At 37.8% G+C, this 23731-nt stretch overlaps 6 protein-coding genes across 6 annotated transcripts in view; 5 read left to right on the top strand and 1 right to left on the bottom strand.

The window, feature by feature from the left end:
• Positions 1–2679, top strand: part of HELRODRAFT_181557 (hypothetical protein) — a gene marked incomplete at both ends in the record, with an annotated part of 4378 nt that extends 1699 nt beyond the window's left edge. The window contains one exon of the mRNA XM_009031344.1: positions 2548–2679. Within this exon, the coding sequence (XP_009029592.1) occupies positions 2548–2679 (132 nt within the window). The remainder of the gene's footprint in view (positions 1–2547) is intronic.
• Positions 2680–4944: 2265 nt separating this feature from the next.
• On the top strand, positions 4945–6135 carry HELRODRAFT_181556 (hypothetical protein; the record flags this gene model as incomplete). Its single annotated transcript, XM_009031343.1, has 2 exons — positions 4945–5572; positions 6053–6135. The coding sequence occupies 2 exons, from the start codon at positions 4945–4947 to the stop codon at positions 6133–6135; spliced, it is 711 nt and encodes a 236-aa protein (XP_009029591.1).
• A 641-nt stretch (positions 6136–6776) lies between these two features.
• On the top strand, positions 6777–7873 carry HELRODRAFT_181555 (hypothetical protein; the record flags this gene model as incomplete). Its single annotated transcript, XM_009031342.1, has 4 exons — positions 6777–6805; positions 6898–6969; positions 7279–7358; positions 7446–7873. The coding sequence occupies 4 exons, from the start codon at positions 6777–6779 to the stop codon at positions 7871–7873; spliced, it is 609 nt and encodes a 202-aa protein (XP_009029590.1).
• Positions 7874–8061: 188 nt separating this feature from the next.
• HELRODRAFT_181554 (hypothetical protein) lies at positions 8062–15358 on the top strand (the record flags this gene model as incomplete). The annotated part of the gene is made up of 22 exons (XM_009031341.1): positions 8062–8338; positions 8488–8667; positions 8776–9068; positions 9224–9425; positions 9493–9712; positions 9808–9938; positions 10052–10261; positions 10403–10600; positions 10751–11050; positions 11304–11467; positions 11564–11712; positions 11820–11979; positions 12128–12460; positions 12605–12755; positions 13143–13288; positions 13395–13550; positions 13823–13934; positions 14012–14245; positions 14340–14621; positions 14695–14815; positions 14877–14956; positions 15288–15358. 22 exons carry the CDS (start codon positions 8062–8064, stop codon positions 15356–15358), a joined length of 4170 nt encoding a protein of 1389 aa, XP_009029589.1.
• Positions 15359–16506: 1148 nt separating this feature from the next.
• HELRODRAFT_89594 (hypothetical protein) lies at positions 16507–16910 on the top strand (the record flags this gene model as incomplete). The annotated part of the gene is made up of 2 exons (XM_009031288.1): positions 16507–16659; positions 16797–16910. Coding segments are annotated over 2 exons (267 nt in total), but the record flags the coding sequence as incomplete, so codon positions are not given.
• A 586-nt stretch (positions 16911–17496) lies between these two features.
• Positions 17497–23302, bottom strand: HELRODRAFT_194295 (hypothetical protein). Its single transcript, XM_009031340.1, has 15 exons — positions 23237–23302; positions 22208–22815; positions 21890–22066; positions 21661–21767; positions 21461–21531; positions 21265–21335; positions 20745–20863; positions 20459–20595; positions 20008–20260; positions 19820–19917; positions 19525–19670; positions 19211–19356; positions 19034–19118; positions 18813–18938; positions 17497–18694 (listed from the first exon to the last, which is right to left on the bottom strand). Exons 2-15 carry the CDS (start codon positions 22804–22806, stop codon positions 18331–18333), a joined length of 2499 nt encoding a protein of 832 aa, XP_009029588.1. The 5' UTR covers positions 22807–22815; positions 23237–23302; the 3' UTR covers positions 17497–18330.
• Between the last annotated feature and the right edge of the window lie 429 nt (positions 23303–23731).

Raw genomic sequence — 23731 nt, 5'->3', positions numbered from 1 at the left:
ATGAACGAATGAATGAACGAATGAATGAACGAATGAATGAACGAATGAATGAACGAATGAATGAACGAATGAATGAACGAATGAATGAACGAATGAATGAACGAATGAATGAACGAATGAATGAACGAATGAATGAACGAATGAATGAACGAATGAATGAACGAATGAATGAACGAATGAATGAACGACACCACCACACTTTTGTTGATCGGATTTTTACGTTCATCCGCTCGCATTGCCTCACTCATTCGCAATTTTATTATTAAGTGCTCTCCGTTCGTGAGGAAGATGACGACGACGACGATGATGTAGATGCTGATGATGATGATGGTAGTGATGATGATGGTGTTGATGACGATGCTGACGATGATGACGATTAAAAAAGGTTTTTATGTATATTGAATCTAATATAAAATGTATGCAATATCTCAACTGATATAATATTTATAAATATATATATACATACGCTTGTATGTACGTATTATATATATATATATAAACAAGGAGAGAAAGAGAGAGAGAGAGAGAGAGAGAGAGAGAGAGAGAGGAGAGATAGGGCATAAAAAGAAGTAGACATTGCAATAACAAGAACATAGATACATAAACAAAGAGAAAGCGAAGAAAATTTAAATGTCTTTAATATCGCCCCCTTCCTTAGCAGATGTTGTGGTTGCTTCAATTGTTCTATCCTACAACATCAACAGCATTCTCAACATCAACAACATCAACAACAACAACATTAACAACATCAACAGCAGCAACAACAACATCAATTTAATAAAATCAATTTTGCACATTAATAAATAAATATTACTAATCTATATTAACAATAAAATAATACGTTAATAACAAAATATAGTAAAATTTTAATTGTTGCAATTGTATTTTGACATGATGATGACGATGATGGGAAGCTGTGGATTAAATGATTTAATTGTTATCGACTAGCAAGTAGGAAAGTTAGTTTTTTTTCTTAAATTATCATCATTGGTCGTCATCATCATCATCATCTTTATCATTTTTATTGAATTTAACAAATTTTGTAATGGAATACGGCCATTTTAACTTAATTATTTTTTTAATCCGTTCATCCATTCATTCATTCATTCCCACAAACACGTGACACGTCGGTTAGGCAGTGGAGCGTGAAGAGATAATTTATCATTCCATCATTTTGTGTTGTTTCGCTTATGCCACAAATCATTGAAATTAATAAAATTTATGAGGCATTTAAAATTAACAACAACATCAACAACAACATCATCAACAACAACATTAACAGCAACATCATCATCAACAACAACAACATTAACAAACACATCAACATCATCAATAACAACAACAACATTAACAACGTGTTTAATATATTTTCAGAATCAGAATCTCCATTCCAAAATCAAATTTCAAAACTTCTCGAAAGGTCGCAGTTTTAAAACGTTGCTAATTAAACTACAGTAACAACAACGAAAACATTTTAGCAACAAAGGAGGCACGTGAACAACAACAACAACAACAACAACAACAACAACCATGACGAGTACGTTGTTGTTAATGGTGACGTCATTTTGTTGTCAAATGTTGATCACTAGAAGAATAAATAATGAAGGTAAAACTTTTGTTGTTGGTGTTGTTGTTAATGAATTTGTTGTGACGTTTTTGATGTTGTTGTTGTTGGCGATGATGTCGTTGTTATTGTTGATGATGTTGAGGAGGATGTTGTTGTTTCAAAGCTTCTCTGATATGCGAAATGAATGGGTGGTGAAATTTTCGTTTGGTGGAAACTTGAACATGAATATGACGATCTGGATTACGAAAATAATTAATATTAAGTGAGAGAGAGAGTGAAATAGAGCTAAAGAAAGAGGAAAAAGAACACATATACAGATACATCACACATATACATAGACAGACATAGACACATCAACATATCATCACTCATGAGTTCATTAGCAGATGCGGACACGGACCTGTGCATTCGTACGATGCGTGACGAATTCTAAGTGGTCTCTTGTTCTGTTGTTGCTCTGTTGTCGTTGTTGTTCTTCTGTTGTTCTTCTGTTGTTGATGTTGTTTGTTGTTGTCGTTGGGTTAAAGTTACAGAGTATGATTCATACAAATGTCATTCTTAGTTCTCTGTTTTACTAGACCTGACAAATAATCGAAAAGACGCATGCAATTAGTAGCGCTCACACATACAAATACAATTTTAGACACACGTACATATATAATTAAACACACACACAAACATCTAGAGAGAGAGAGAGAGAGAGAAAAAGAAAGAAAGCGAGAGAGAGAAAAAGAGAGGAAGAAAGAGAGAGAAAGAGGGAAAGAAAAAATGAGTGAGAAAGAGAGAGATTCATACTTACTCCGCAAAAGTTCGTGCTGATTGTGTTATGAATTTTTGAAACAATAATTTCCTTAAAACTGTTTCAATTGCGATGATGATGATGATGGCCAGGAGAATGATGACAATGATGATAGTAATGATGGTAAGAATGATGATGATGATGACGACGATCATCATCATCGTCGTCGTCGTCGTCTTAGGTGGCCTTAAATCCCAGACTAACTGCTATTAGTAGAGATACGATAAGGCAGTATGAAATCAGCGCGGCATTTAGCATGTCATTCATCTATCTGTTTGCTAATATAGGCATGACTGGAAGAACGTGCAGATGAATGAATGAATGAATGAATGAACGAATGAACGAACGAACGAATGAACGAATGAACGAACGAATGAATAAATGAATGAATTAATGAATGAATTAATGAATGAATTAATGAATGAATGAATGACAAAGGGATGAATCGATCGATCGACTGATTGATTTGCAAATGAAAAATTAATAATAAATAAGAAAAAAAGGAGAGAAATATTAAGAAAAAATGACAAACGGAAAAATTCAGAATGAGAGAACGGAAGGAAAAAAAAGACTGAAAGAGGAAGAAAAACAAAAAGAAAAAAAGAGAGAGAAAGAGAAAGAAAGAGAAAAAGAGAGAGAGAGAGAGAGAGAGAGAGAGAGATCATATGCATCTTCGTTTAATCCTTGTTAATCACAGTCGGACAATTAAATCTGACTCGGTCATTTGTTCTTTTGTGGCCATTACGACGACGACGACGATGATGATGATGATGATGACGATGATGATGATGATGATGATGATGATGATGATGATGATGATGATGATGATGATGATGATGATGATATGGGAATGACAATAAAGACAAACACGCACAACGGAAAAGTTGATGGGGCCAGTAATGTCGGTGCTATGGAGGACTGCGATGAACATTGGAAGGGTTGAGGCGTGATGATCAGGGCATCTGTGGAGCTGGCCAGAAGAACAAACTAATCGGGAAATTAACTTGCACGTATAAACACACACACACACACGGACGCACACGCACACACACACACGCAGGCACAGCAGGTAAAAAGTTACTTATTAAACTCTGACGATGTTATTGAATTCTTTGTTTTCCAAGCACAATGCAAGCACCATTTAATGAGCACCTCGATATGCATCACGTGATCGTCTTTGCTGACGTCACAACAGGAAATTAAAAAAAAATCTTAATAAGCTAAGGTCACACGAGAAGAGAAAGACATCGGATAAACTAAGATCTAAGAGTTAAACAGTAAAATGAGATGAAGATATTGATATGGAAGGGGTCAGTTTCAATATCTTCGTTCTTTGTTAATGTATCTATTATTGATGTTATTTTATCTATGCTTATTGATGTTGTATCTGCAGTAAGCATCATTATAATATGTTTGTTATTGTTTTTGTATTTTTGATCATCTCAGGGTCGCAATGGTCAGATGACCTCCGCCATGTCATCCAAGTTACACCCGGTTTGAAATTAAAAATAAAAATTCAATTGATATTGGTTGGCCATATTGAAAATGATGATGATAATAATGATGGAAAAGTTGAGTTTGAAAAAACAACAAGTTAACGATAATAAGATGAACAGCAACAACAACAGCCGCGACAACAAAATCAAAAAACTTCTGGCGAAAATAACAAAACAATGAGAACCGCTCGCCCAACTGATAGAAAATTTACATTAAAGTCTGTGATTATTAATATTAAAATATAAATATTTTTATTAGAAATGATAAAAATGTTATTATATCTATAAATGATAATCTTTTAGACATGATATAATTTGATAATAATAAACATCAAACTGTTCTTCCAGATTTTTAGATGGTTTTGTGTGATGTTGTTGTACGTTACTGTTGTATCATCATCGTCGTTATTGTTCGTTAGTCGTCATCTTATCATTCCGTAGTATTTCATTGTTGTATGCGATTGACGTGTCGTTGTTGTTGTTGTTGTTGTAGCTGCTGTGGTTGTAGTCGTTGCTGCTGTAGTTGCTGTTGTTGTTGCTGCTAATGCTGTTGTTGTTGATGTTAATGTTGTTGTTGTTGTTGCTGTTAATGTTGCTGTTGCTGTTGTTGTTGTAGCTGCTGTGGTTGCTGCTGTTGTTGCTGCTGAATGTCTCGGTGTGCATGTTCATTGTTGGGCGCCATGATGAAAAGCTTCAAATAAATGCTTCCCATTGTTTGCGCAAACCTCTCCGCCTCGCCATTTCAACAATGTCGCCGAGCGATAATATCCATAAATATTAAGTGACAATAACCGATACGATAATAGTGACGACAACATCATTAATAATAATAATAATAATTATTATTATTATTATATTATTTTTTATTTGTATTAATATTATTAACAATAATATAAATATGACGAAAGCGATGTAGACAGATAGAACGAACATTATGCTCGCAATTCAATGCCGCATTAACACGAATCCATCCAACATAAAATACATGAATGAAGAAATATAAACACGAGAAATTGAACTCACGGAAAACCAACGTTGAACCAACAGCAGCAGCAGCAGAAAAAGGAGGAGATGCGATGAAGATGACTTCCAGCCTCCTCCCTATCCAACCCCACTCCCCCTACTTCCGCTGGTCCATCTCATCCTGGTCACCATGCCAACCGCTGTCCGCAACAACAACCAGCACAAACTCCTTTAACTCATTTTTCATGGGAACCAACGACAACAACAACAACGACGACAACAACATCGTTGGTCGGCAGTCACGTGATGTGGCCTGCAGACTCACTTGCCCCAGCAGAGATGGGCGCTCTCCCAGGAACGATCGTCTGCATTTAAAATGGCTGCCAAGCAGCTACATCACTGTGACGTCACTGAAAGAAAGGAACAATAACAACAGTGATGATGGTGATGATGAAAAATGTCGATCACGTGATTTGAAGCCGCCTCCAATCAACGAGCGGGCCTGCGTTCTCGACGATTCCACCGTTTGTGTGGTTGGAAATTTTGGACCCTGGGAGTGCCTCGATGATGGTGGTGGTGGTGATGAGGATGATGATGGTGATGAGGATGGTGGTGATGATTACAGGAAAGATGGTGATGTTGACGATGACCACAAAACTGGTAATGAAAATGTTGGAGCAAGGAAGAACGATGATGTTAATTCATCTCAACCTAAGCGCTCAAACAGCGCTAACGACGAAGAAGAAGGTGATGAGGGTGATAACAACGATGATGATGATGATGAATCTAAATATGGTGGTAGTTATAACCAGCGTAAACACAGTAGTGGTACTGATGATGATGATGATGATGATGATGTCACTGATGATGATGGTGATGACGATGATAGAGCCCAAAAACTCTTGTCGAAATGCGATACTCTGGTTAGGAGGCGGAAACTTTATTATATGTCATCGTCACTAACACTGCTAAAACAACCATCATTACCAAAGTTTTCATCATCATCATCATCATCGTCATCATCATCGTTAACATCATCGTCGTGGTCGTCGTCGTCATGTGGCCAGGTGGCTATGGTGGAAATGAAAGGCATCAGCAGCAGACCGCCCAACAACAACAATAATAATAATAACAACAACAACAATAATAACAACAACAACAATAATAACAACAAAAACATTGGCAACAATAACAACGACAACAGCTACAACAACAACAACGACAAAGGTTTGGAGATGAATGCTTGCTTACCATCACAAATTAACAATTTTGCACCTGCTAAAAATTCAGATGTTCAGTTAACAGTTTAGAAATTTTATGTTTTGTGGCAGTCAGTCAAACTTGCTAATTTTCTTTAGTCTTGCCTATATCAATTGTACATTAAAATGACCTCTTATGTGTAAAGATATGATTATTGAATAATGATTTCAACATACAACCTGTTTGTTAAGTTTGCCAACCAAACAAACACTCAATAACTTAAAGTAATCACTTGTATAAAACAAACAAATGTTGAACTTTTTAACGAAGGGGAAGGCAAAAGACGAGGGGCAAGACGTAAGTACCTCTTCAGGGTGGGACCCTGGTCGCCGTGCAGTCTGGACGCACCGCCAAAAAATAATAATGACGTCATCACTCACCCAGCCAACCATCAACACCATCTACATCATCCTCATCATCACCATCATCATCATTCTCAAACAAGGTTTTTAATATCAAAGTATTGCTATAATCGATATGTATCGGTTTGAAACTTGATGTGAATACGTTTGAGTTTCAACCATTTTCAATAATGATTAATTTCATTTTCAAATTTTTATGTGGCAGCTTTGAGACTGAATGTTAAGTTTTGCTGTCCTACGTCTGTCTCTTTCTAAACATTTACTTTGCCTCTACTGCGCAATGTTTAAAAAATACAAAAGTATCCGTAGAGCCGGCAACACTTTCAAATATGACTTTCGGTGTTGGAATATTTTTAAAGTCGGTATCGACATTGGTATTAGCGATAGAATATTTGAGTATTGTTGTTAACAACTCCGTCCTCAAACGACCCCACCATAACCAACAAACAGTTTCGCCCTCAGACATGACGACAAGTTAGGCAAAAGATGGCGGACTGTGGAGTACATAGGTGGGGAAGGAAGGTTAGTTGGTTATAGAGGTCATCATCATCATCGTTGTTGCAAAACTATCATCACCATCAACAACAACAACATCATCAACATCATCACCATCAACAACAACAACATCATCAACATCATCACCATCAACAACAACAACATCATCAACATCATCACCATCAACAACAACAACATCATCAACATCATCACCATCAACAACAACAACATCATCAACATCATCACCATCAACAACAACAACATCATCAACATCATCAACAACAACAACATCATCAACATCATCACCATCAACAACATCATCAACAACAACAACAGGCCAGCCACAAATGCTCTTGATGTTGTCGAACCAGCCAGAGTTGAGTTCTGTGCTATGAAGCTGGGGCAAAACATTGCTGGTCGGTTGCTTATTATTTTTTACCTATTGTGAACGTTGTGCCACTAATTGACGTGCTTATGATGAGGATGATAATAAAACTTTCAAGATGATTTCGAGAAAGTCGCCTCAAACAATGATGAAGATGACGACGGAATTGATGAAGAAGGGGATGATGACGATGGAGACGACGACGATGATGGTGGTGCGGTACTCGGGCCGTGGTCCACATATAAGGACTCGAGTTACTTCAAAATGCTGCTGCAACAACATCACTTCCACTACAACAAACTCTATCGCAACAACAACAACAATAATAATAATAACGCTAGTAACGATGATGCTGATGACCTAATGGATGACATATTTAACTATCACAGTGTTGATCAGTTCATCGGCAGTCTCATGCTCTTGAATGGGAACAAGTTTTTTAAGCACCGCCACAAAAATAAAAAAGTTTATGAAGAAGAAAAAGAAGATAAGGATGATGATGATGATAAGGATGATGATGACGATGACGACAGTTGTGACAAGTAACATTAATTCAACTTTTCATATAAATATTATTTTAAAATTGATAGTTCTATTATTTACGATGATGCTTACAATTTATGACACAAATTTTTTAAAAGTGTTTTAAATTGAAATAATTAGTCAATTTGCTAGTAACGCAATAGAAATTAAGAAGTTACTGATTGCAAGGGCACTGAAGGTAGTTCGCAACAATGAATCGGGCAGCACTCAGCACTCAGCACTCAGACGTGCCGGCGTTTGAAACGAAACGTAAGGCGAAAATGATTGAAACGATTTGCAGATACCAGTGGATAGCAGGCAGCTGGTCCGTTTGTGCAGAGGCCAGTCCCTCCAGGACCTCTCATCATGGATTGTATGGAGTGCAGCATGATGTCAGGACAATGTCAGGGCAGCATGACGTTGGTGCGAGAAGAAGAAAGAACTGTGTCGGCATTCAAAACAGAACCATCATTTGCATTCAAACCGACGGTACGATCAACAACCACCACCCATTTCGCGCTCATTGAACTTCATTTAAATTATATAATATAATCCGCTATGAATGGATCGGGTGCGGCAAATAAACAGTAAAATAATAAAGAGGTCTACGTGAAACATACCACCAACCAATCTGGCAGACAAGACACCAGTAGAAGACAGGCGGTGTCGCCACATGCCCCCTCTCTACGTCCGCAACTGCTCCCTGCCTTGCCAGCGTAACTGCATTCTCAGCCAGTGGTCCCCCTGGTCTCGTTGCGACGCCGATGAAGACGCTGATGGTGGTGGTGGTAGCGATGGTGCAACATGCAGGGTCAACTGTGAGTTGAACTTTCAAATTTTGGGAAGATGGTGATGAACGATGAAGATGATGGTTGGCAGTGATTTTTATTATTAACACGTAATTTTAATAAATTAAAAAAAATTAGCTCCGCCAACAATGATGACTCGAACAAGAACTCGGTCAATCATGCAACAAGCATCCAATCAGGGCCAGGAATGTTCCTCTCTCTCCCAATCACAATCTTGTCCTCATTTCAGCTGCTTTCATTGGATGGTATCTAATAGAAGTCCTTGCATGATCAGTTCCAGATACGCAGTTGATGCTGGCAGTGGTGAAGGTGGTGATGGTGGCGGTGAAAGTGGTGGAAACACCGGGAAGAACGTCACTTGCGGTGTTGGTGATCGAAGTCTTGAAGTCCTGTGCGTCGATAGGAAGGGGGTTTGTGGAGTTTATTCTTATTTCTCGTAGCATAATGAGGTGATGATTAATGTGATGAGGAAATTCTCCCTTTGGTATCTTTTAACCACGCATGCACACGTGTATAATTGGATGCAACTAACACGCTTATCCAATCGAATACGATGATCAAGCAGGTTGTCGTTCAAGCAGGCAACTGTTCAAATCTGCCCAGACCGAGCCAAGTGGAAAGTTGTGTTGTGCCATGTGACCTAGATTGCATAATATCTTCGTGGTCTCATTGGTCAGAATGTTGGTCATCAAATTTTTACGACTCCACCTACAAACAGAGCACGCACAGAAGCAGGTACAAAGAAATTTTGGCGACCTCAGCTCCTGGTTAGCCGGCTAATTTCTTTTTCATATATGTGTTATTTATTTTCTAAATTTTTGTTCCTTAAAAAAGGGGGCATGGAATGTACTAGCTTGCGATTGGTCGTTGACAAAGATATGTGCCCCGCCCACGATGCACCCATTTATCAATGGCAAACCAGCAATTGGAGTGTTTGCACGCCGATCAACCAGCTGGAGAAGAAAGATGAAGATGGAACGTGCAGGAATGCAGGCATGCAACACAGGCAGGTCGCATGCGTGCAAGTCAACGGCTCAAAAATGCACAACAGAAAGTTAGATTTAACATTTTGCACCACCACCTCTCAAATTCTGTTGGAAAGATTTTTTGAAAGACATTTTGTTAACCAAATGATGATCCGACACGCAGATGTTCCTCTGAACATAAACCATCGAGCAGGAGACAATGTGTTGTACGATGTGCCAATGTCGATTGCGTCGTCACACTCTTTTCCCATTGGTCCAAATGTTCGGTCACGTGTTTGCACGGTGGGTGGGTAGGTGGGTGCATGTTCATCATATTCATCTCAGAACGTTCATCCTCTATTAAAATATTTAACGCAGCCATTTAAATGATTCTACCATAAAATATTTAAGAACATTTTTTTTATCAGGAAACGAAACGAAATTCGGTCATCAAAAAAGGGAGAGGTTTATTTTGATCCCCCCCTCTGGTTTCGGAGTGAACTGTCCTCATTTGCAGGAGCAGAGGCCGTGCAGTGCCCTTCCGACGTGCACCATTTTTAAATGGGGGGTGGGCGAGTGGAGTCAGTGCCTGTTTCCATCAAACCAGGTCAAATGTGGAACGGCTGTGAGGAGAAGAAGTTAGTGCAGACAGTTCGCTCAGCCGCCTGCCTTCAGAATTTTCGCTAATATGTTAAATGATTCTTTTGAGGAATCCTATTTTATTAATCGTTTAAAATTCAGATCAAATAATTGATCTTTAAATTTTATTTTTCATAAAGATGTATTCTGCTATGATTGGACGAATCAAGAATATAAACCAGTTGAATACTGTTCAGCCATTGACAAGTTCAAGCCTGATTGGTTGGAAAAATGTTACGTACCGTGCCGACAGGAGTGCCTCTTTTCTCATTGGTCAGCTTGGAGTCTGTGTTCCAAGAGATGCAATGGGGTTAGGTGGAGAAGAAGAACACTGGAAGGTCACGTGATTGTTGTTTCACCAATCAAATTCATTTCTATACGTCATCCATAATAATTGAAAAAATTTATAGTTCCATATTCTTGAAAGAAAGAAGGAAAATGAATGAACGAGCAGTGTTTAGGTAGTAATTTTTATTGTCCATTACCAGGCTACAACGTGTCCGCCAATCACGGAAGCACATGCATTGGTGGCAACGAACGCCATTCCTTCATCCAATCAAAACGTTGCAATCTATGCAGGCACGGGATCGTTAAAGCAATCGGCCAATCAGCTGACTGCATTTTAAATGACCTCGTTTGGCAAAATCATTCAATTGGAAAGAAGCATTCCTCTGGCATGGGAGAGATGATGCCGTCAAAAGAATATTGCGGTGTTGGTAGTAATTATCGTGCTCAGGTCTGCAACCACACTGGCCTCAACATGCACCCTGCTTCTTGCGGCAATGCATGTAAGTAATATAATTTCTTACTACAGCATCACCTCCATCTTCATCATCTTCATCATCACCTCCATCTTCATCATCTTCATCATCACCTCCATCATCATCTTCATCATCACCTCCATCTTCATCATCTTCATCATCACCTCCATCTTCATCATCTTCATCATCACCTCCATCTTCATCTTTACCATCACCTCCATCTTCATCTTCATCATCACCTCCATCTTCATCCCACGCCTTGCGACAAACGGCCGAGCAGCAACCTCTCTCTTGAAAGTGGACATTTGTTTGATGTCATGTAAGCGGGATTGTTTTATGAGCAACTGGACCACCTGGACCGCCTGCCAACCCAAGCAACGCTGCGGCATCGGCCAAATGACGAGGAGGAGGCACCTGTATGAAGGGGGGCTGGACGGGGGAAGGGTCTGCCCTGTGGTGGAAAAAAATGAGGTGATGTTGTGATGCTGGTATGAGGATGTCGGTGACGATGGAGCATGTTTGTATTTGATTTGAAATCAGGAAGTTGAAAAGCAGCCATGCCAGGTGTCGTGTGATCAATATCAGTGGTGGACTGACGATTGGAACATTTGTTCACCTGTCGTCCAATCAGCTGCCATGGAGTTTAAACTGGACCAATGCGGTGAGGGCTTCCAAACGAGGATTGTCAGGTTCAGCCAATAGGAATATATTTCAATTATCGTTGCTGTTCGATTTGTCATTAACATTTGATACTTTATCAATTTTCTTCCACAAACGATTGTTTTTAATTTTGCAGATGTTTAAAAGTGAACTCTGATGGAGCGAGTGAGCAAGTAAATGAAAGCATGTGCGATGAAAGAATGAAACCTCATCAGTCCATCTCATGCAACATTGCCTGTCACCATCAGTGTATTGTCAGCCAGTGGTCAGCCTGGTCCAGTCCACAGTGTTTGATGGTTGTTGTTGTGTTGTTGTTATTGATGTTGTTGTTGTGTTGTTGTTGATATTCAATGTATTCTTTCATTGATTTTCTTTATTTATTTAGTTCAAGTTTCTTCAGACGATCAATTTTTATTTTAAAATTTGGAATGACATCTCTAACAGGATTGTGGTTACAGCAACAACAACAACAACGTCACCAACAACAACAACACTCAACAACTGCAACAACATCGATATCGAGCGATCCTTCGCAACAGCAACAACTTGCCCTGCCCAGCTCTCCACGAGATGAGATCGTGCCAGCTTCATCAGCAGCTCGTCTGCCAGCCACACGTGCTCGCCTGGTCGTCGTGGGGGCGGTGCATCATGTTCACTGACGTCATCGAAGGCGTAACGAACGAATACGAGTGTGGCGTTGGGAGAAGGTGGAGGGTGGCCGAATGTAGGGTGGCAAAATCTCAAAAAGTAGTTGCTATGAAGTTCTGTAAGAGACAGGTGTTGTTGTTGTAGGTGTTGTTGTTGTTGGTGGTGTTGTTGTTGTTGATGTTGCTGTTGTTCAAGTTGTTGCCCTTCCCCCACCATCACCACCATTTCTCATCATCATCCTCTCATTCACCATCTTTACTGACGCCACACCAGCACGAAAGACAACATGGCAGCAGCAGAAGCAGCAACTTCACAAATCATTTTGAATCAGAACAATCAGAGCCATGTAGAGTTGGATGTGCGGTCGATTGCGTGTTGTCGCAGTGGTCGGTCTGGTCCACTTGCTCCCAAACTTGTGGCCTTGGTCGGTGGCCAACGATTTGTTTTAACAATATATTAACTCTATTTAATCCCCTTACATACTTTACAAAAATTAAAAATTTTATCATCCGTTTATTGAGCACGTAAACTTCATAAATTAACAGTGTAAATTTAACTGACTGGAGACTGCACTGTATTTAAAATATTTTTGAATGACTTCTACTAGACGGCATTTTAAATATCTAATGTATTTGTTACTTGAGTACTATTCAAACGCTGAACGTTAACCAAGTATTTGCAATCTATTTAAACACTCGACACTTGAGTTTTTTTAACAAAGTTCTTCATAAGCTAATAATAAAATAAAGAATGATTGAGTGAACGAATGAAAGAATGACTTAAGTAATCATTAATGATTGATGACATGAAGGTTACAGAAGCAGGAGCCGTGAAATTTTATTGAAGTCAGACAATGGCGGAAGTGACTGTCCGTTGAATTTGCACGAGAGGATGGTCTGCAGTTACGAGGAATGTTTTCGCTGGATGCCAGTCAGCTATGCCGCCTGCTCAGTGCATGTTAGTGTCCAGTATTGAAGGAACTTGTGCTTTCCTTTCCAATCTTTTAATTTCAAACTCATCGCATATAATACGACTGAGCGTTAATAATGGTGACCTCATTCAGAAACACACGTGCGGTTACGGCCACCAAAAGTTGAAGTTCAAATGTTTGCAACTAAAAACCGACGATGATGAAGATGGCGGTGATGGTGGGGTGGGGTTTTATAAAGAAGTTGATCAACAATTATGCTCTCTTAATCATTTGCCTTACGGGTTGAAAGTAAAATATTTCTCATTCGTTGTTTAAATTTTTTTGATTTGATGTATCGCTTTGATTTGTTTTGTCAGTTTGCCATCCATTTAATTCATCTGCCATTTTCATTTATGGTCATAATTTTTAATTAAATTCCACTGTTAAACATCGAAATTATAAATGAATTGCTAAATACAAAATTAAATGAAGATAACTCTATTATTTCCAAAAAATTCAATTGGCCAACCAAACAACCAATGAAAATGATTCAATCAATCGACCAACAAATGAACGTGAAGCTTTACAGAGAATGTTACGTTCCTTGTCCAACCGAGTGTCTAGTTGGCCGATGGTCGTCATGGAGTTCTTGTCACGTGACTTGCACTAAGTCAAATCAGCCTATGAAAAGATGTGTGGTTCAATTTTTAGTATTACAAATTCACTAAATTTTCAAGCAACTAAATACGACCGACTGAACATTGCGACAGACGGCACACAGGCCAGGTACAGGGCCGTCGTGAGGGTTGGCCCCCCGTCAGCCAACAGCGATGATGTTCATGACGACAGTGCGTGCAGACGTGTGGTCACAATGGAGACCAGATTATGCATCGTTGACAGAACAACGTGCCAACGCAGCCCTCGCTTCTATTGGTCCGTCGGCAGATGGGAGGGGCTTAGAAGGAGCATCACGTGCGTAGACGAGAAAGGTCGACAAGTTCAAGGTTGCAACTGTTTAAGACAAGTTAAATCTCTGCTACACGCATAACTCGCTGGCGATGTTTCCATGAGGATGAATGTTGCAACGATTTTGAACAGGTGGATGCTCGCCGTCCTGGAAGCCATCATCCGACTACCGAGAATGCTCGATGAATTGTGAATCTGCCAACTCGACGTGTCTGCAGAGCGGCGGGTGCGCATGTCTGAGGAGGGGGCACGCCCCTGCAAGTCATCATTCGGCCAGGAACCCTCAACGCCACTTCCTACTGGTTCCCTGTGCAGGACCAACAGTTAGCAAAGTAAAAGATGATGCATGGAGGGCAGGGAGTCAGTTTGACGACTCCAGCAGATTTCTTGATCATAATCTTCTACATGCACTAGGTTGGATATTATTTTAAATTTGGCAGAGTTCGTTAAAAGTTTTAATTTATAAATCTCCAAAAAAATATTTAAGCCAACTTCTCAACACAATATTCGGACGAGGAGGTGGTTCTAGCAAATGGTTGGACCGTGGGGGTTGCATCAGTTGGTTTGTTCTTCATGGTCATATTGGTCGTCGCAATCGTTTACATTTGGTAATAAGTTTTATATCGACCTTCATTCAATAGGCGATTTAATGAATGAATAATTTTTCAGCCGACGATCAACTTCACTGAACGAAGTTATAGTCGTGATGGAAGTTGACAACTCACAGCAGCTGAACATGGTCTACAGTTGTTCGTCTGGCAGACATCTCCGTAATGTTTTGTGAGCCAGCAGAAAGCCGATGGTTTTTTTAATTTCGGTCGGCAGGAATCTTACTTTAATGTACTTTATTCGGGAATTGGAACACAACACATAATGTTGTGAATGTTTTGTCAGTTTCATGTCTATATTAATAATGTGTTTATGTCTTAGATATTCAATTGTCCAAAAAGCCATTATGATGGATATGTCGTGATGCACTTAGAGTGAATGTTTAAATTGTTTTCATCGTTTCCAAGTGTTATTCGCATTAGTAAACTAATTTTAACAGGAACATAACTAGCAAACACACTCCAACTCAAGGGAATAACAAGAGGAGGTCTGTCAGTTCGTATTCAGTTATCACACGTTGGCAGATGTCGATAGAGCTCTAAAACCCACACACCCATCGAAACAAATAAATAAATAAATAGTGAACAAATGAAAATGTTAACCACCCAAAAAATTAAGATAAAATTTGAACAACCCCTAAAATTCTAGAAGCAAAAATTCAAGCAATGCGAAAATAATGTGCAATGCGTATTGGCCCGGGTGCCTGTATGTATGCAGTTTGTATTTGATTGTATAATTTTGTATGTTTTGTCGGTCGGTATTTGGTTGTATACTTTTGTATATGTTTGTATTACGTTTGTTTCTGTATTGCGTGTGTAATGCAAATGCAAGAAAGTATAGAAAAATAGATAAAACTTACGCTGCCGACCTATTCAACTACATTAATGTGGTATGTTTTCTATCTATACAACCTACGATTAATATTATACCTCCCTAACTTACCTAGTATAGTTGCTTAATGTATTGTGTGTGTATGTATTTGTGTTGAGTAACACATCTCAAAAAATAAATAATAGTAATAGTTATGGTTTCAAATTAAATAAGGGTTTAAAATTAAAAATTGATTTTTGTCAAACGTGTCTAAAATGCGCCAAAACCTTTGTTACTAATTTATTTCACTACATCATTACATCTCTTTTCTGTATTTCTTTTACTCACTTTTGCGTCAAAATGGCCTCCGAAGGATCCAGCGAGGAAAAGGTCAATTTAGTTGATAATAAAAACGAACGTAAACAAAATTTAGAAGAAAAATTAAAACATCGTAAAAAGGTTACTAATTTTTTTTTCTGTAGAATCTTGATTTATCTTATTTTATTTTTTAAAATCTGCTAAAATCGCTTGAGTGTGTAACTAAACACCCACGTGGACAGTATAGTAAGAGTAGTATGTTTGTGCTAAACTAAAAGCTCTTCTAAAGTAAGTTGTAAATGTAAAATTATTATGTAAGTTTTAGTTTAATATGTTATGTGACTATGTGTCGAAAAGAAACTCCTATTTTTTGACTTAACCTTATTTTATAGATTTTTTTTTTATAAAAATAGAAAAGATAAAAATCTTGATATTATATTATGACATTATGTTTATGTGTATATTTTTAAAAATTATTTAATGATTAGCTATTAAAAATGTAAAATGCAGTTTTCAATGTTTGTTTTTTTTTAATTTAAAATTAATTTTTAAACAGAATAGTAAAAGCAAATCAATGAAAAAAGTTGCAAGTCCAGACAACAGGGGTGTGATTTTGGTTAGACACATTCCCCATGGCTTTTATGAACCCCAAATGAAAAAATACTTTGAACAGTTCGGAGAGGTCACAAAGTTAAGGCTTCTTAGAAGCAATAAAGTAAATTGACTTCTTTTATTTTCATTATTTGGATTGCTGCTTATTTATCATACTTTTCCTGATTTTTAGAAGATTAAAATAAATTTGGTATCTGTACTCAGGCGACTAGAAGTTAATAATTAATGAATCAAAATTAGACAGGCAGAAGTAAAGGCTCTGCTTTTGTGGAGTTTGAGAATGATGAGGTGGCTAGGATCGTGTCTGATGCAATGAAGGATTATCTAATGTTCAGACGTCGAGTCATGTGTTAGTTTTCATTTCATTCTAAACTATTGGCTAACGTTATATTTTTAGATCATACTAAAGTAAAAGTGTGGTAAATGTTAGGCTGCTTATTTCTTTTTAATCTTTATTTTTTATCAGGCAAGTACATTCCCAGAGAAGAAGTACATCCTTTGACATTTCGACGAGGCAATCAATCCTTCAAGAAGCCGATCGGCCACCTGCTTGCCATTAAGAAGCACAATATAGCGCCAACTTCACTATCAGCAGCTAAAAAATCAAAAGCTAAACTGAAGCTGAAAAACAAAAAAAGGATCGAAAAATTGAAAAATTTTGGCATTGAATATAATTTAAAAGACTCTGCTAGCGAAAATTGACATTTGACTTTTATTTATTTTTAGTATCATAAATTGATTTCACGCGTGTTTGCGGTCTGTATATATTACCAATTCATCTTATAGAGAATTTGTTATAATTTTTTGTTTATTGCACCTGTACATTCATGAAAGTTAATGAAATGACTAAAGTGCGTGCGTTGGAAGTGCATTATAAAATTACTGATAATTGCTCCCGTACAATTACTTTACTTTGTGAGACGAAAGCTCATGTATGTTTAAGAAACCAGCCAGCCACAGTGAGTCACCACTCTTATTAGGAAATGAGCAAACTTTGAAAGTAAATTTAAATTGAAAAACAAAAGGTTTAACAAATTAGAAATCATGGCTGTTGATTGTTGTATGTAATGCTCCTGTATTCTTTTATTTGTCGCTTGAATACATTATTTTATGTAATAAAGTAAACAGTAGTTAAGTTCAGCCTAAAAATGAAGTTTAAAAATTTAGTTTATCTATTAAAAGACAAAACAGACATATATATATGAATGCTCGATTGTTGTCATGTTTGCAGGTTCAAAGAAACAGATAGGTTGAGATAGTAACAGATAGCGTGCGTGAGTAATCGTTACATATAAAATATGAACTGCGCGGTAGTTTTGAGAAGAATAAATAGGCTTAAACGCGAAAGAGTTTGCGAAGCTGGCGATGGCAAATTTCAGACGAGCAGTAACAGATTAAGTCGAGTAAATGTTGGAATGATTGATTATGTATGTAAGTGAGGTAAAATTAGCACTTGTGTATATATATATATATATATGTCTAGTCTATGTCAGTCTGTGTTCATTTAACGATTAAACTTGCGTACGTCATCAATATATGTAAACTAAAAATTATATAGTTACATAAATTATATGTATATTAAAGTCGTCAATGTTCGTTATAACGCTTAACGTCATAATTCCACTTTCTCATCATTCAGTGTCAGCCTGCTTTCGTCATTCAACTCCTCAAACTTGCATAAGTCATCCGTGTTTGTTTCATTTATACAAATGCAATAAAATACAATACTGCAACAATGACGAATACATTTTAGTTCTTTAATTTTAAAGTTTAATTAAATATCGTCAACATCGTCAACGTCGTCATCACCATCATCGTCATCATCTTCGTTTACTAGTGTAGAATCTCTTGCTATTTCAGTGTAATCATCTTCATCGACTTCGTCATCGTCGACGTCATCATCGTTATTGTTTTTTTTCATCAGTTCGCTTGCATTTTCACTTTCTTTGAGAATTTCTGACTCCTGACCAAGCAGAAGACACAGTTCTCTCAGCCTCTTCTCGGCTTGCGGGATTCCAGAAAGTTGACGTTCTAGTTTCACTTTTTCATCATTGAGTGTCAGCCTGCTTTCGTTATCCAACTTCTCAAACTTCCAGCCTCCCATGCCATCAAACTGCAACACGTCAGTGTGGAATTTCCTGGTTGTTAGTTTTAGAAACATCTCATAAAAAAATATAAACATCTGAAAACTTTTTCATATCAACTTTTTATAAATTAAATTTAAAACTGCAACAAATGAATTTTTTTTAAGGTAACCAAAGAGATGGTCGATGAGTGATAGTAAGTAATGTGATGTTGCTGTCTTTGATAGCCTGATATATTAGCCCCTCAACATCAATTGAGATGGCGCTTGTGCACTCGTCCAGCAAGGCAAACTGCGGCCTGCAGCGAAGGAGTTGGTCACATCATCAAAAGGTAGGTCAGTTGGACATCATCACATTCGTCATATCGTCATAAGCAGGCGCTCAGATACGTACTTATGATAGAATATTCTAGCCATCCCTATTTTCTGCTTCTCACCACCTGACAAGACATCCTTCCAATCACAGACCGCATCCCATCCTTGTGCATGCAAAGAGGATGATGATAATTAGGCAAAAACACACACACTCACACACACACATGAAGTGCGAGCCATACGAACAAAAACTCACTATCACTTCTATCGAGAAGATGTGAGAGACTGACCAAGTTGAGTATATTGGCGAGGTGACCATCATTCACTGCCTTCATCGTCATATCATCAACATCATCAGGGTAGATTATTTGATCCCTCAGTGTTCCATTCGTCATGTAGGGCCTGTTCTTGTTGTTGGCGACGTTGTTGCTTGTGTTTGCAGTGATGGCTGTGTGGCTGTAATGATTCTTGTTGGTGATGTTGTTGTTTGTTTGTATTTGCAATGGTGACTAAGTTGCTGTAAGAATTTTTGTAGCTCTGGCAATCATTGATGACAGAAGACCAACCTACCTCTGAGGAATATAGAACATGGTTCTGGGTGGGGGCTTGCACACGAGACCCTCGTAAACCGGCCAAAGCCCACTGAGAATTCGAAACAACGAACTCTTGCCACATCCATTTGGGCCAGTTATCAAGAGGTGCATGTTCGATTCCAACTACATGTGTGTTGTTGTGTTGTGTTGTTGTTGTGTGAACTTGTGTCTGTTGTTTGTTGTGTATTGCAGTCAGGTTCCTAGCTGAATAAGTTATTGTCATCTTCATTCTCATCACCACATCGCATCACATCACATCATCATCCGCTGACCACCTTGAAGGACAGACCCCTAACAACGACATCTCCAGTCGGAGTGACAATGGCAACATCCTCCAATGAAATGTTGTGGTCGGTTTCTAAGATGAGTCCTGTGTGATGGCGAGGATGACGACGATAAGATGGGATGAAAATTAAAATGAATGAAAGAGCGGCAAAATGAAGGGATAAAAAGTAGTAACCTCTTCTATTATAATCAACTCCAATAAAGCATGATTTGTTGATGGCTTTGTGTTGTTGTTGTTGATGATGTTGTTGGGATTTGTTGGCAGCATTGTTGAGGGCCTGTTGAGATGTTGGGGCAACAATCATTGATGTTGCTGCTGCTGATGGTGGCATGTTGGAGGAGCCAACAACATATCTCCCCTTATTCACATCTTCAAATACTTCAAACATGTATGCAACTCTGTGCGTATATCCTGCCAGTTCTGTGATCTGGTAGTTTGTAGCGTGCGTGCGTGTGTGCGTGCGTGTATGTATGTGCGTGCGTGTGTGTGATAATCTGTGCCTGCTTATTACCTAAAATTAAATTATTAAATAAAAGCAGCGTACAATTCAGCCAATCAAACAAAATCCTCACAGATATCAACCAATCAAACACGTCCATCATATCTCCTGTCCAACCAGATGAACCTCTTTATATGACGACATCATTCTTTCGAAAGCATCCGCCAATGAGAGTAGCAGTGAACGAGATGTAGTGAAGAGTTGGGTCCTGTTACTCACGCTGTCTTCCTTCTCAGCTATCGACTCGTCTGAAAAAACTTTCCCTAGAGCAACACAAGAGAATAATTTTCATACAGAGTATCAAATTTTAAATTCACCAGCACCACCACCACCAACAACATCATCATCATCATCATCGAGATTCTCCTCATCATCACCATCATCATCGAGATCCTCGTCATCATTATCTGACCATCGGTTTTGACACCAATATGTTCGTTGGCGTTGATGATGGGGATGGTGATCATGAGTAGGCCGCAAGCACTCCAGAGATATTTCATGAGGAACTGCTCCATCTGTACATACCACAATCTGCTTGTTGCATTCGTGATGGTTTTGTTGCTGTTGTTGATGTTGCTCTCTTGTTAGCGCATGAGTCATTATTGTTTTCAATACGTCATTATTACAACAACACACGTTTAGACGACATTTTCCCCGAGATCGGGGTTGCCGTTTGGCTACCTATGATGAAACCGAAATACCCCTCGACGCCATTCCATCATAAGTAATTTATTTGGCTAATTTTTACGCAGGACGCCCTTCCTTACGCAACCACAGTTATAAGCGGTGGGCCTAGCCTTTGATGAACCAACATCACTCACAAGGCAGTGAGGGTCAGTTTAATGTCATAACCAGGTCATTATTCATTATTGTTTTAAATATATTTTTTAAATATTATTCTTATTCATTGATAATAATGGAGGAATGCAGACTTCTTCCAGCAGATAACATTCATTTGCTTCAGAAGTTCATTGTATGATCCTTTCAACTGCTTCTCTTCAGGCTGTTTGTATGCGTGTATGTTTTTATGTTTGTTTGTTTGTATGAGTGTATGTAGAGTTTGTATGTATATATGACAGCGTAAGTGTAAATGAATAAAGCAATGAATGAATGAATGAATGAATGAACCTTGTGACCAGAATAGAATGCAATCTCTTCAGCATTTGTGATGATTCGTGAATGGGCAGACCTCAACAATCCTATTTTTCAATGTATATTCATTCATCAGTACATCCATCAGCTCACTCATTCATTTATTTGTTCATTCATCCATTCGCTCATTTATTCTTGTATTCATTCATTTATTCACCATCCCTCCATTCATCTACCTTTCTTATCTGCTTCAACTCCAACCAAATGACCAAACTTTGGTGAAATCTTTCTGAGGACGAATGCAGTTGCATACAAGACTGTGCCGCCCAGCAACGTTGATGCGCTTATGTGACAATCATTAATTAATTAATTAATTAATTTCGTCAGTCTAAATTTAATTTGTTGGTCAAGTTAAAATAATAAAGGAATTAAAGCAATAAAGACAAAACAATAACAGCATCAAACCCAATGTTGGCCCCAACTTGTTTAGCAGTGTGGTAGAGAGTTAAGCACATGACAACAACATCCAAAATCGGTTTGGTGAGGTGTGAGTAGAGATGTGCCAGTGATGAAGTGAATGATGTGATGTCGTCCGTCAGCCTCTGATCCACATTTGTCAGTCGACTGTCTAAATTGCTCACCCTGATTTTGTGGTGGTTAGTGTCGGATGGAGATGACTCAATAAGGGTGATGAGAGTGATGAACAAATGAATCATTAAAACTGCTATCGTCAAAACCACAAATGCATTCATCACTGCCATCATGTGAGACAATTATACCAGCCTGTAATAAGTTTGATCTTTGAAATAGAGTGCATACGCATACATGACCAATCTCGTTCTAAACATCAGGGCCACCTTTCTTTCCAGGAAGCGAATGAGACTGTTGACAAAAGTTGCAGGAACAGCAATCAGCAGCCACCTGATTAGTGACATGGCAAACTGGCCACCATCTTTTCTAACTATGGAACGAACAATGTAGCCATCAAGTCGAGCTACCACAACAGACAAGTATGTTCTCAACACTAGTGTAAGAGTATGGCAGATAAGAACAAAAAATTCTTTTGATTGGAGGCTGGGTATAACAATCTTCAGTAATTTTTTCAATTGGGTGTAAAAACGTTTATTGATATTTTTAGTTTTTTGGTTTATCTGTGTTTGCTGAGTTGTGTCTGCCAAGCTTGATGAGCTCTGGTTTGATTTGTTACTGGTTGTGATTGGTTTTGAATTGACAGCGACCACCTGATAGATAATCTTCTTAACATCAACTCCGGATTTGTGCAGAAGACATCCGGCCAATGAAAGTCCGACAACTCCACAGACAACACCAGTTTTTGTGATCTTCAGCCGACTTGCTGCATCTCCAAACTTTGATAAACTCATCTCTGCTAACTTTAAGAATGTTAATGAATTGATTTTTAATTCAATAAATTCCTAATACTAATTTTTGAATTTGAACATTCAAGAATAGATTTACATTTACAACATCTATTCTAGATAGAATCTGACTAAAAAAAACTAAACTAAATGAATAACAATTTATTAAATTTATCAATAACTTATTCTTTTCCAGAGAGTCTCATGTGGGATGTGGTATTGTAGTCAGGGTATAATTGTAATATACGGCATACGTATATTATATATAATACATACATATATTTAGTATAATACAAAATATATTCTAATTATTAATAATTATAATTATATCTATAAATAATTCTTTTATCTATCTATCTATATGTATATGCAATGCCTATGCTAGTGGTCATAAAATTTGATTAAAATGAAAGTAAAAAGTAAAATAGCAACTGACCTAACACTTCAGATAAGAATCATAAAACTAATTAAAAACCATTTTAAAAAATGAAATATGAAATCGTCTGCCGCATGCGGTTGCACTATTTTTTGCTACTATTAAACTTTGAAATTAAGCACCAGTTAAGGTTTACATTAACTTTTAAAATAATTTAAGGTGGATTTTGTGATTACCTAATCTAAAATAATTCAATCACTAGTTATAAGTATCAAACAGTATCTTATCCGTGTAGTATCAAACAATATCTTATCCATAGTAGTACCATAAAATCAAGAAATACTTTTTTCAAAAATTTGAAAAATTTTCAATTTGATTTCATTGCGATATCGATGATGATGATATGATGATAATTGTGACCAAATTAAAAAAACATCAAATAAAATTTATAAAATAGGATGGGTATATCGTTGCGAAATCGTTGGAGAAAATGACGTCATGCTAACCGTAGTTACTTTTTATTGCATGGTAGTTAATCAGCCGGTATAAAGGTTT

The sequence above is a fragment of the Helobdella robusta genome (assembly GCF_000326865.2).
Source record: "Helobdella robusta unplaced genomic scaffold HELROscaffold_72, whole genome shotgun sequence".
Lineage (NCBI taxonomy): Eukaryota > Metazoa > Annelida > Clitellata > Rhynchobdellida > Glossiphoniidae > Helobdella > Helobdella robusta.
Note: the sequence above shows the minus strand (reverse complement) of the source record. Positions and strands in the feature narration are given on the sequence as shown.

Excerpts from the sequence above, each read along its gene's own strand:
- HELRODRAFT_194295 (XM_009031340.1), bottom strand. The coding sequence starts at position 22,806 with ATGAGTTTATCAAAGTTTGGAGATGCAGCAAGTCGGCTGAAGATCACA. Across the intron at positions 22,067-22,207 it reads AAAGATCAAACTTATTACAG|GGTGAGCAATTTAGACAGTC; the intron begins GCTGGTATAATT and ends CCACAAAATCAG. Across the intron at positions 20,261-20,458 it reads TGATGTCGTCATATAAAGAG|ATCACAGAACTGGCAGGATA; the intron begins GTTCATCTGGTT and ends ACAAACTACCAG.